Source organism: Cydia fagiglandana, chromosome 2 (assembly GCF_963556715.1).
Source record: "Cydia fagiglandana chromosome 2, ilCydFagi1.1, whole genome shotgun sequence".
Classification (NCBI taxonomy): Eukaryota; Metazoa; Arthropoda; class Insecta; order Lepidoptera; family Tortricidae; genus Cydia; species Cydia fagiglandana.
The window spans coordinates 24,899,729-24,913,185 of record NC_085933.1 but is presented as its reverse complement, the minus strand read 5'-3'; the positions used below and the strand labels follow the sequence as shown (position 1 = coordinate 24,913,185).

The 13,457-nt window shown below is 44.9% G+C and overlaps 1 protein-coding gene across 1 annotated transcript in view; it reads right to left on the bottom strand.

The window, feature by feature from the left end:
* Positions 1-150: 150 nt before the first annotated feature.
* The window catches only part of LOC134679299 (transcriptional repressor p66-alpha), a 29,912-nt gene continuing 16,605 nt past the window's right edge, over positions 151-13,457 (bottom strand). The window contains exons 11-21 of the mRNA XM_063538202.1: positions 13,119-13,217; positions 12,439-12,557; positions 9,330-9,513; positions 7,679-7,808; positions 7,537-7,583; positions 5,749-5,831; positions 4,936-5,021; positions 4,072-4,121; positions 2,516-2,603; positions 1,582-1,710; positions 151-308 (exon numbers count right to left, since the gene is read on the bottom strand). Of these exons, the coding sequence (XP_063394272.1) occupies positions 178-308; positions 1,582-1,710; positions 2,516-2,603; positions 4,072-4,121; positions 4,936-5,021; positions 5,749-5,831; positions 7,537-7,583; positions 7,679-7,808; positions 9,330-9,513; positions 12,439-12,557; positions 13,119-13,217 (1,146 nt within the window). The 3' untranslated portion in view covers positions 151-177. The remainder of the gene's footprint in view (positions 309-1,581; positions 1,711-2,515; positions 2,604-4,071; positions 4,122-4,935; positions 5,022-5,748; positions 5,832-7,536; positions 7,584-7,678; positions 7,809-9,329; positions 9,514-12,438; positions 12,558-13,118; positions 13,218-13,457) is intronic.

The window sequence follows — 13,457 nt, the reverse complement described above, 5'->3', positions numbered from 1 at the left end:
TTCTTGGTCCAGGGGTTGCGCGCATGTTGGCCAGGGATCATGTCGAGGAGGTACTGGCGCTGAGCTTCGGCCACGCGCTGCATTTCTGCCATGGCCGCGCTGCTGCCGCCGCTGCTATCTTAGCTGACTCGATACCCCGTTGGTGGGACGCTAGTGGTCAATAGTTGACTCACCTCGCTAGTTCTTGGTCCAGGGGTTGCGCGCATGTTGGCCAGGGATCATGTCGAGGAGGTACTGGCGCTGAGCTTCGGCCACGCGCTGCATTTCTGCCATGGCCGCGCTGCTGCTGCCGCTGCTGTTTTTACCCGCTACAATGAAGAAATCGATTAAAAACAGAAAACCGCTGCGACAGATCTATTTGCAGCTAACTCTTAATTTAAGTGTCGCCTTTCTTGTAAAAATAAAAATAGGCTAGATTAATAGTATTTTATGCAACCGTTGTATAAGAGAGGTCAAAAAAGGCGAGTGGCGTGAGTAAAGACGCCACGAGTATTTTTCTCAAAATAAGCTCTTTCATTTGATATATAACACGATACAGTTTCCGAGAAAATAGGCTGTGACAGACGGACAGACAGACGCACGAGTGATCGTATAAGTGATCCAATTTTTCCTTTTGAGGTACGGAACCTTAAAAAGATACTGATTTAAACTTTCACGATTATTTAACATTATGAAACTGTACAACGCTGTGTTAAATACGCGATTAAGTCCCGTTGTACAGTTTCATAACCTTAAAAAGATGTTTAGAATAATAGTACATTATTGCAGAGGCCGGGAAAGGGCAATTCGTGGATGAGTTTCGATTTTGTAGGACGACGCGAAGCGGAGTCCGACAAAGAAGACGAATCCACGAATTGCTATTCCTGCCGAGGCATATATAGTGCTTTTCTCCAAACATGCGAGGAAATAAGCTAAAATAATTATTATTTAACCATCAAGCATCACTCAAATCAAACCTTCACATCCAAAATGTCAAAAACAATTTCCCTCTTTAATTAGTTTTTAAAAGTTAAAGTTACAAACTTATTCTGCCATTCAGTATTCGTTCATTCAATATAATTGTGCAATATAGTTGGTCAAACCAACTTTTCAGTCAGTAAGAACCAGGAAAACTATACCCATCCTTTTCCTTTGGGTGCTAGTACTAGTGTAAGACAAAGATAGTATGATTCTCTTTGTCTATGTTTGAAATGAGAAAGTCCATTGACAAACTATATAAGCTTTATGAACACGGATGAGATTTAAAAAAAATATAAAAAAAATCTTTGATTTTATTAAGCAGTATTCGCACGATCTTACACGTGAAATGATAGCTGATCGGGTCGTGTAGAAGCGGCTCGCGGCAATAATAATTGGCCGTTTGCGTTTTTTATTATTAAAAAGTAAAAAACACTACAGTAATAAGTTATTACTGTAGTGTTTGTTTACTTCCCGTCCGCTAGAACAGGACAGCGATAGTTTGATGTTTTTTAATTAGAGTTTGACATTAACGAAGAACTTCCCGTAGTATTTTTGCTACAGTAAGGTGAACATTTCCGAGCATATTGGAGAAAATACATATGCAATGACGTGTCTACTTACACCGCTTGCCCAGCGCGGAAGCCTGCGCCATGGCGAGCTGGTAGGTGTAGAGCAGCGGGCTGAACTGCATCATGGCGGCCGCGGCCGCCGCCGGCGACATGCTGCCGCTCGCGCCCGCGCCGCTCAGGCCTGTCACACCAAACAATAATGTAACACGGTTCCTGTACATTTCTGGCTCGGTCAATATTATAATAAAATTTATTTGTGGGATCAGCATTATACGGTGAATTACAAATGACAGGCGAAAATTGACAACTTGGTGATGCCCAGTTAAAGGTGTTAAGATATTTCAGATTTGCAAGGTGGAATCCCTCCTTAATACTTGTAAAGTTCTCGTAAATTTTAATATATAAAGTGTCTATTCTTGATACTGAAAATCTTATTCCTCAAGCGAATCCATAAGCCTCCGTAACTTTTCCGTGTGGAAAAGTTCCATAGCACTGTCAAAAAAAAACATAATAATTATGCCTAATCTCGTCAATTATCGAATAATTTCTATGTTTTTTTCTTATACATATTGTGAATCAAACAGTTCCTCAAAGCATTCCTAGAAATATAGAAGTAATGAGAAGTACAGTCAGCATCGAATAGAGAGTGACTGACAAAGTGGCCAAATACATCGTAACACACCTTTGTTAACCATATTCTAGGTATAGTGCTCCTAACGACCACATACGCGCCAATAGAATTTCAACCTTAGGATTCCGATTTAAGGTTCATATTCGATTGGACTTTAGAGAAAAATGACTTGTCATTAATTGAATCATCAAAGCTGCGTTAATTTTAATATACTTGAATTTTTTGGAAAAACCTTGTAGTTTGGTGCGGCCTGGAAAAGGGTTAAACCCATAGGAATTGTTCCGATATATTTGGCCACTGTGTCCGTTGCTGTGTATTAGACGCTGAGTGTAGTGTGATCGTTCACCTATCTGACCTCGCAACAGCTGGTGCTGGAGGGCCTGCATGGCGGCCGCCGAGTGCTGCTCGAACGCCATCTGCGCCGCCGCCGCCGCCGCGAACTGCTGAACAATAATACTGGTTATGCGATATCTACTTATACCAGGGGTGCGAAACTCCTGACTTCGGCCAAACTCGGCTCACAAGGAAGGGTACCCAACTGTCCGACTCCGATTTGATTTATTTTGATATATGTTATAGAGTAGTCTAAAATAACGGACACGTATTTTTTTAGCTGCCCAGAGATTTGTAAAAAAAATTGATAATTAATTACTGGTTTCGTTATATGTTGAAGAACATGAATTAAGAATGGGGACGTTTGGAAATCTCTTCTCAGAAATTAGAAGGTTTGGTCAATTTTCAGTACTTTGAAGGCCATTTTCTCCTAACAGGTTGAGTTTGGGCAGCTAAAAAAAAATACGTGTCCGTTATTTTAGACTACTCTATAACATATATCAAGATAAATCAAATCGGAGTCGTACAGTTGGGTACCCTTCCTTGTCAGCATTGCTCCGCGAATTATTAAGGTTGGCACCCCTCGACTTCCTTTTTTCCTCCACGACCACAGATAAGATAATCACTTGAATTTTGACAACCCTAAATAGCCGAAAGGGATAGTGCCATACATTAGAAAGGGATAGCATGATTGGACCCTAAACCACTGTCAAACTTCGGTTTTGTAGGAAGTTTCCTTTCTGTACGGCAGTTTCTATGCTTATTCCCCGTTTTTTTAAAGATTAGATTATTCTAACCTAGAAAGTAGTGGTAATTAACTTTTTCTTCCGAAATGCTAGGGTTCCTATGATATCTAATATTGCGGTACAATAATAATTATGTAAATGACACTATAATTTAGTGCATAGTTACTCAAATTTAATTTTGGAGGAAAAAAGTTACGACTTTTGAGGTTATAAAATTTCTAATCTAAAAAAAGTGGACTATAGTAAATGTCATACTTACACATTTATTTTGTTAAAAATTTTATCAATAGGCGGGTTGACACAACAACAGGTCTGTGAAGACGTGCCTCGCAGGAGGCAAACGCACGCGTGGCCGCGATGCCTCGAGCGAGGCACGCAAATTTTTTCGTCTAGTCATAGAGAAATATGGGAAGACAAGAGTGCTCAATCCATACATCAGTCTTATGTTGTTGAGCATTAGACTCTACGGTCGGTGCTACATCTATTCTCAAGTAGCAGTACTGATAATTCCGCTACTCAATGCTAGATGTCGACTATGAAAAAGTCGTTTTGGTACCAAAACTGATGTATGGAGTGAGCAATCTATGTATTTTTTTCTCTATAGTCTAGTACAGCGGTCGGCAACCCGCGGCCTGCGGGCCGCATCTCTCACTTGCGGCCCGCGAGCCTCCCTGGCTATTTTATATATAATATTAACAAACGACAATGTCTGATAAAGTCATAAATATTAACACGGTGCGGCCCGGGTCAACATCGTTAACTACTATGTTGCCCTCGGCTGCTAAAAGGTTGCCGACCACTGGTCTAGTATTATAACATGTAATGAACGTACCTGATGCGGCTTGCTGCTACTACTCTGGCTCGTGCTGCTCGAAGACGAGCCTGCTGGAAAACACGATATATTTATAAATTACATTCCATTTATCATTCATTTCCACACAATTATTATTAAAAGTGCAACTTAAAAATGGCAATGTAGACGACATTGTTAACTCTGAATGAAATTTATTTTTTAAACTATTACTTTACTTGACTACTACTATTAAATTTTAAGACAAACCAGTGTAAAAAAAATGGAAATTAAATAATACTACCTAACATATAGAGTAAATCAACTATTACTTGTTATGTCCGTTACAGACAAATGATAAGATAACATTAACAGTAGCATACTTTGTAAGAATAATGGTTGTCACTTTGTGTAACATGTAAGACGTTACAACTGCCACAAAAATACATATTTGATTGCTATCAAATGTGTTTAAAGAGTGACCAGAGGAAAGTAACTATGGTAAGAGGTAAAAAGTTGACAGGCGGTTTACATTCGCGGCTCGTGGCTCGGCTCGCGGCGCGTCTCGTGGCTCGCCTCGAGCGCGTAAGTACGACGAGCTAATGATTACACCCTCGCCTCGTGGCCCTCGTGGTCCTCGTGGCTCGTCTCGTGTATCGTAAGTTCGTCGAGCTAATCTATTTTAAACACTAACGGCACGGTATAAGGTTTGTAATCGAATGACAAACCGAACGCGAGTGTTACGCAAGCTCGCTTCTCGCCCCTCGCTTACACTCGCGTCTCGTGGCTGGCAAGAGAATGTAAACCGCCTATGATAATTAATAATAGCATCGTTAGCGACACCGCGCCTGTGAGCTGCGATACAAATAGAAAGAGAATAGAGTAGGTGTGTGTGATACGTCGTACCTTTACCTTTCTTGGCGGGCGCCTCGCCCTCCGCGCGCCGCTCGTGGTGCCTCTCCAGCGAGCTCGTGCCCAGCGACGAGCTGCGGCTGCTAACACAATAGTACATTACGATAAAGGGGCTGTCCATAAATTACGTCATCGTTTTTGGACGATTTTGACCCCCCCGTCCCCACCTAGGGTTACGGGATACAAATTTAGAATTTCCTGACATTCATATTTTTGACGACGACGAGGGGGGGGGGGGGCTAAAAAAATCTATCAATTAAAAAAAACCTGACTTTTTTGTGTTCCTGTCATCTGGTAACCCTACCCCCACGCCCTAAAATCATCCAAAAATCATGCTTCGAAAAACCCCGTTTCCTCCTACGTCATGTCCCCGTTTTCTCTACCATCATCAGATTGTCAGACCCCCCCGCCCCCTAATTTGAAATGACGTAATTTATAAATAGCCCCAAAGGTGCGCAAAAATAATTAAACTGAACCCTCTGTTTAAATATTTTTTAAACAGTTTGGGTATGGTGATAGTGGTCATTTTTATACAATTTATAACTTGAAAACGCATAATCTCGGGTTGCAGTTATTGGAAAAATACTATAGTCTAGAAAAAAGACAGTATGATACTCTTTAGTTACGCTTTATTGATAAGCTAAACTAAAGAGTATCGCTTAGCGATGTCTCGAGTAAACTGTAAAGGGTGTCAGTTAGAACAAAATTTTGAAAGTTCCGAACAACTGACAGGCCGATACCGTGCGGCGGAGTGTTAATCAGTGAGCCTTTTAACTCCTCGGTAATGTGTAGTGCTCATGCGCATACCTGGCGGGCTGCGCGGGCGCAGGCTTGGCGGGCGCGGCGGGCGGCGTGGGCGCGGCGCGCGCGCTGCTGCGCGTCACCGACATCTGCAAGGACACTCTGCTATACTATGCTAACACTACATACAGTTTATCAAATTTAACCCCTCGATTCTTAGTACTTTGAAATGTGAAAAACTTCTAAATCTCAGAGATTTTGATTAAAGGGTTTGTCCATAAATTACGTCCTCGATTTTTGACCCCCCCCCCCCCCCCCCCTAAAATCTTGCTTCGAAAGACCCTGTTTCCTCCTACGTCATGCTACCATCATCATAATTTGAAATGACGTAATTTATGAATAGCCCCTAAGGTTTTCCAACCGGATTATGATTTCCAAATGAGGGCTTTTGGGAGTGGTGAAAATCTAAGTGTATACACCTGTGGGCGGTGCGCATGCGCGGGCGGCGGCGCGGGCGCGGCGGGCGCGGGCGGCGAGGCGCAGGCGGCGGACAGGCGCCGCTCGATCTCCTGCTCCTGCTGTATATATATATAAGTGTATACACCTGTGGGCGGTGCGCATGCGCGGGCGGCGGCGCGGGCGCGGCGGGCGCGGGCGGCGAGGCGCAGGCGGCGGACAGGCGCCGCTCGATCTCCTGCTCCTGCTGTATATATATATAAGTGTATACACCTGTGGGCGGTGCGCATGCGCGGGCGGCGGCGCGGGCGCGGCGGGCGCGGGCGGCGAGGCGCAGGCGGCGGACAGGCGCCGCTCGATCTCCTGCTCCTGCTGTATATATATATAAGTGTATACACCTGTGGGCGGTGCGCATGCGCGGGCGGCGGCGCGGGCGCGGCGGGCGCGGGCGGCGAGGCGCAGGCGGCGGACAGGCGCCGCTCGATCTCCTGCTCCTGCTGTATATATATATAAGTGTATACACCTGTGGGCGGTGCGCATGCGCGGGCGGCGGCGCGGGCGCGGCGGGCGCGGGCGGCGAGGCGCAGGCGGCGGACAGGCGCCGCTCGATCTCCTGCTCCTGCTGTATATATATATAAGTGTATACACCTGTGGGCGGTGCGCATGCGCGGGCGGCGGCGCGGGCGCGGCGGGCGCGGGCGGCGAGGCGCAGGCGGCGGACAGGCGCCGCTCGATCTCCTGCTCCTGCTGTATATATATATAAGTGTATACACCTGTGGGCGGTGCGCATGCGCGGGCGGCGGCGCGGGCGCGGCGGGCGCGGGCGGCGAGGCGCAGGCGGCGGACAGGCGCCGCTCGATCTCCTGCTCCTGCTGTATATATATATAAGTGTATACACCTGTGGGCGGTGCGCATGCGCGGGCGGCGGCGCGGGCGCGGCGGGCGCGGGCGGCGAGGCGCAGGCGGCGGACAGGCGCCGCTCGATCTCCTGCTCCTGCTGTATATATATATAAGTGTATACACCTGTGGGCGGTGCGCATGCGCGGGCGGCGGCGCGGGCGCGGCGGGCGCGGGCGGCGAGGCGCAGGCGGCGGACAGGCGCCGCTCGATCTCCTGCTCCTGCTGTATATATATATAAGTGTATACACCTGTGGGCGGTGCGCATGCGCGGGCGGCGGCGCGGGCGCGGCGGGCGCGGGCGGCGAGGCGCAGGCGGCGGACAGGCGCCGCTCGATCTCCTGCTCCTGCTGTATATATATATAAGTGTATACACCTGTGGGCGGTGCGCATGCGCGGGCGGCGGCGCGGGCGCGGCGGGCGCGGGCGGCGAGGCGCAGGCGGCGGACAGGCGCCGCTCGATCTCCTGCTCCTGCTGTATATATATATAAGTGTATACACCTGTGGGCGGTGCGCATGCGCGGGCGGCGGCGCGGGCGCGGCGGGCGCGGGCGGCGAGGCGCAGGCGGCGGACAGGCGCCGCTCGATCTCCTGCTCCTGCTGTATATATATATAAGTGTATACACCTGTGGGCGGTGCGCATGCGCGGGCGGCGGCGCGGGCGCGGCGGGCGCGGGCGGCGAGGCGCAGGCGGCGGACAGGCGCCGCTCGATCTCCTGCTCCTGCTGCAGCGCGCGAACGAACGCCGTCTTCAGCCGCGCCGTGTGCTCGGCCTATACACAACGTACGCATTATCTCAAGTGAAAACTTCTTTAGCGGCCCTGTGCACTTTTTGTGATGGGGAAAAAATTTTAAACTCGCGACAGGTCACGTGACCGTAAGATTCGTAAGACGGACATGTGACCTTAAGATTCGTAAGACGGACATGTGACCTGATCGAAAAATTGTTACAATGCCATTGAGTTTTCACTTCTGCCGGCACTCCCGGAGTGCAACCCGTTGTTTTTTACAGTAATTTACCTTAAAATTGTTTGTATATAAAACTAGTACCATAAAAGTAAGCCGCAAATCGTCATTCTATGCAAGCGGTGTTTGTATGGGGCGTCGGCCCCAGAAGCTAAATTAATTGCCGTTTAACCAACTTATTACCCCAGATGTAAGATGCTATTTCACCAAATAAGTTCCTAAAATGCTACAGGTTTTTGAGGGAACTAAAAAAAAAGAAAATTGGTGTTCATTTTTTATATCTAACTATTGAACCGTTTTTTTTGTAACTTATACACATTATGTAATTAATCTACGTGTATTATTAAAAAAAACCGGGCAAGTGCGAGTCGGACTCGCGCACGAAGGGTTCCGTACCATAATGCAAAAAAAAAACAAAAAAAAGTAAAAAAAAAAACGGTCACCCATCCAAGTACTGACCACTCCCGACGTTGCTTAACTTTGGTCAAAAATTACGTTTGTTGTATGGGAGCCCCATTTAAATCTTTATTTTATTCTGTTTTTAGTATTTGTTGTTATAGCGGCAACAGAAATACATCATCTGTGAAAATTTCAACTGTCTAGCTATCACGGATCGTGAGATACAGCCTGGTGACAGACGGACGGACGGACAGCGAAGTCTTAGTAATAGGATCCCGTTTTACCCTTTGGGTACGGAACCCTAAAAATGGGGTTCCAAACATCCTTAATAATTAGTAAAATTCTTAACTTCTTTGTTTTATTTTGAAATTTTAAAATATTTTGTTTTGACCCTTTGATCATAAAGTAATAAGACGCAAACACAACGCATTATGTACGAATTACACTCTCGAGTCGCACAGGATAGATAATACCATGAACGCGCACTTGACGTTTCCGGAAACGCACACCTCACACAAACGACGCGCCTGCGTCGAGACGACACGACGGAGCATAATCCCAACGCCGTACAAACGTGGAGTTTGGGTTACCAATACCAGGGGTGTGAAACTCTTGACTTCGGCCAGATTCGGCTCCTCTCGGCTCAGCATTGCTCCGAGCAATTATTAGGGTTGACACAACTTGACTTCCTTTTGCGTGCAGGACCACAGATAAGATAATCACTCGAATTTTGACAACTCTAAATAGCCGAAAGGGATAGTGCTATATATTAGAAAGGTATAGCATGATTCGACCCTGAACCGTGATCAAACTTCGGTTTTGTAGGAAATTTCCTTTCTGTACGGCGGTACTATTATTTATTCTGTGCCAATACCATATTCAGCAACATAGTAAAAGTTGGTAATCTTTACGTGTAGAATTGTAAATACCTTGAGCGCGCGCTTGACGTTGCCGGAGACGCAGAGCTCGCACAGGCGGCGTGCTTGAGCAGGCGCGGGCGGCGCCGTGAAGGTGGCGTCGAGGCGGCGGGCGGGCGCGCGCTCCCAGCGCCACACGGGCGTGAAGTCGCAGCCGCACTGCGCGCAAGCGGCCGGCACCGTGGAGCGCGGCATGCTGGACAACGAACGACCATATTATCACTCTGGAACTGTGTTTCTCGTGTTTTTATTTATATGTACAATAAATAGTTATTTGTTTTACAAGGGGGCAAAGTCGTTGTTTAACCGCTCGTGCTAATATTGATCCCCGAGCAAGCGAAAGATTCCAAAATTGAACCACGAGCGTAGCGAGTGGTTCGAAAAATGGAATCTTGAGCGTTTCGAGGGTTTCAAAGCACGAGGGTTAAACAAAATTTGCCCCCGAGTGAAACACAAAAATTTTCACCACACCAACCCGAAGCAAATATTAAATGTAAAATATCAAACAAAATCAAACCAAATCAAATCCAAATGAATGTTATTAAATATTTATCATCATAGGTTATCATTAAAGGTTCTGTTTCGAGTTTGGTGTTAACCACTGGCCTCTTTTGAGGAATTCAAACTGTCAGAGCGTTCCTTTGTGATAAGACAAGGAAAAACATTTTTTTAAATAATTTGTTATATTTTTAAAGTATTATGACTTGTGAATAAAAACAAATCAAAATTTTAATGACTAATTTCCGTGTGACATTATTAATTTACCCTATTTATTTTAAACACAGTTTTTCACTGGTATCATCATTCGTATACGGACATGAATTTCTGTCAATATCTATGCCAAAACGATATGTCAAAATGGGAGATCCAGGTACGCGACCACTCCGGACGAGCCCCAGCGGGCAGCGGGCATCTGAATCAAAGGACGACGACGACGATCTGAGGAAAGGACTTTGACAACCAGTCTGGCCTAGTGGGTAGTGACCCTGCCTATGAAGCCGAAGCCGAATCCTGGTAAGGGCATATATTTGTATGATGATACAGATATTTTGTTCCTGAGTCATGGTTGTTTTCTATGTATTTAACTATTTATTAGTGATGTACCGACTATTGATTTGGCCGACTAGCCGACTAGCCGACTAATCGGCGCTCGAAAGGCCGATTAGTCGGCCGACTAGTCGGCTAGTCGGCCAGATCATTAGTTTCGTATAAGTTCTGGTGAAAAACAATAGTTTTGCTCCTTTGATTGCGCTATTCATCATATTAGCTTGACTAAAAGGTGTTCTCTACAGGTTCAAAGACCTATCACAAGAATCCTCGTTCAATTTCTGTCTTTCTTTTATTTTGCGAACCTGAGCAGACCGTCAGTACAGCTTGTAGGAGGTATTTCCAAGGCTATATTTCCCGTACGTAGCCGCCAGTTAAGAACCTATCCCCTGTGATCAGCGTCTTTACGAGCAACGTGCCCTATCTAAAAGTCTCTAAATTTTGCAATAACATTTTAATAGTTCCCCATGGCTCCACCATTAAAAAAAATAAAAACTGAATAATAATAAAATTATTTTACTATTGCACTTGCCCATGAAATTACACGAGAATCAGTAGAGGAAAAAACCAGCCCACCAACATACGATAACGATCAAACGGTCAATTATTTATGGACAAAAGTTTTCGTTTGCAGCCTGGACCCCTATTCGACAAGCGACGTTTGACGTATCGTGTTGATCTCCCGTTGATGTGGGAAAAATCATAAGTTCTCGAATACGTACAATGTCAAAATTTGACATTAACAATCCACAGTTAGGGTGACAAGCAAACCAAACCGAACCACCCTTAGTTTAGAGTGGAGTTTTGGTTGTACCAAATGATATTATCCACCGTTGATGGAATGATAACTCAGTATGCGATAAAATCAACTGTTGATTTGACGTGGATGCGAAATCTGACAGTTGTACGTGTCGAATTTGGCCCCAGAATAGATATTTTAGTAAAATAGACATAAAACATGTGGTAAATATTGACTGTTGATTTCTTTTTTTTCTGTTTTTCTGTAACTAATAAAGTGCCGACTAATCGGCCATTTTTGCCGACTAGTCGCCGACTAATCGCCGACTACAAATGTGGCCGGATAGTCGGCTTTCCCGACTAGTCGGCGACTAGTCGGTACATCCCTACTATTTATATATTACATATATCGTTGTTGTATTACAACACAAGCCTTCTTGAGGTTACCGTGGGGCTTAGTCAATTTGTGTAAAAATGTCCTATAATATTTATTTATTTATTAAATATTTATTAAAGGAGAATTTTGACAGATATGGCGGATGTATGGAAATTTTACGAAAGTTTACATTTACGATTGAATTTCTCTGTTGCCTTTAAGAAGAAAAATAGGAAAAGGCTGATTCGTTGTAGTCTAGTTATCTGGCTTTCAAAATCACTCGATATTATAGCTTGCGCATTGATTTTTTTATACAAATTTTATTAAACGCTGACACTCGTTCATCTCATTTTAGGTACAACTTTGCATAAGTGTATTTATTATATTGTAAAAGATTTCAGATTTTCAAGGGTGATTCGTTGTAAACACACTCTTTGGGATAATAATGACATTTATTATAAAAAAATTTATCAAGATATGTGAACGCTAGCGACTAAACGGTGACTGCCTTTTTCGCTGATTTTGCTCGACGCAGTCTTAAGAGCCACTTGCACCATTCCGCTAACCCAGCGGTCGGCAAACTGCGGCCCGCGGGCCGCATGCGGCTTGTGAACCTGTCACTTGCGGCCCGAGTGCCGCCTTGGCTATTTTGTATGTAATAGTGACAAACGACAACGTCTCATAAAGTCATAAATATTAACAAAGTACGGTCCGCGTCACCTCCGTTAACTAATATGTGTCCCTTGGCTGCTAAAAGGTTGCCGACCGCTGCGCTAACCCAAGGATAACTAGTTAAACCTGGAGTTACCATGGTTACGAGTACAATTTGACACTAGGTTAACGGTTTAACCGTACGAACGAAAGGTGCGTCCAAGTCCGGTGAGATCCGCCGCAGGCTCGGCTCATCTCATACTGTTTTGTCTTAAATTCTTCCTTAAAGTAGAAGTAGATACTACATACCGATCCTCGTTGGTGAGGTAGTCCACCACGTGCTCCAAACCGACTAAGTAGACAAAGTCGGTGTTAGAGGGGGAGGGGATGAAGTTCATCTCCGGCGGCGGCGGCTTCGGAGGCGGGATCTGTGCCAATAAAAAAATTGTATGTAAAACTAAGCTGCTTATAAAAAGTCGTCAAACTAAGCCTTGAATAACGCATTAGAATTAGTTGATAAAACTCATACAAATCATATACAAAAACGTCACTCACACGCCAAAATCACAAGCAATCGAGTTCCCGATCTCACTTATATAAACGTTATTAGCGCTGTGGGCACTTTAGTTCGTTTTTTTAGCATTAGAAAGAACTTGCAAGAAGGTAAGCGATCTAGACATGTCTTTTAATTGAAAAATGCTTTTTAAAATTTAAAAACTATAACTTATGAATATAATGATCGTATTAGATTCATAATTGTTACATATTTGCCGTAACTTATTTTTAAAATGTGTTTTTCATTAAAAGACACATCAAGATTGTTTTTTTTATTTCTAATGCTAAAAAAAACGAACTATAGTTTCGGCGACTTAGATGTCTTTATTATTGTAAAGCCTCAGAAGAAAGAATCATTTTCTGACTTGTATCTTTTGCCAGGCCACGGCAACCACTTCGTCAGAAAGCCTCAACAATAGTTTAACATTGTGTACCTGCAGTAGTGTTTTCTCTAGTTGCTTGCGCAGGGCCAGCTTTGCGGCCGCCTGGCGCTGCGCCGGTGTCTGAGATTCCTCTCCGCTGCGCGAACTCGCCTAAGGTACGACACAACATTAAGACCATCGTTAACATCGTTGGCCTTTACGGCTATTTCCACATATCAGAAATGTAAGACAGGAATTAAGCAGGCCACTGACGAGCCTTCCAAATGGGTGCGGTCACATTGGATTCATCCAAATGGACGGCATCCTAATATTAAACATTGTACGTTTTTGACATTCACGGACCGATTTTGGATTGCAGCCAGTTGGAAGGCTCGTCAGTAGCCACCTTTA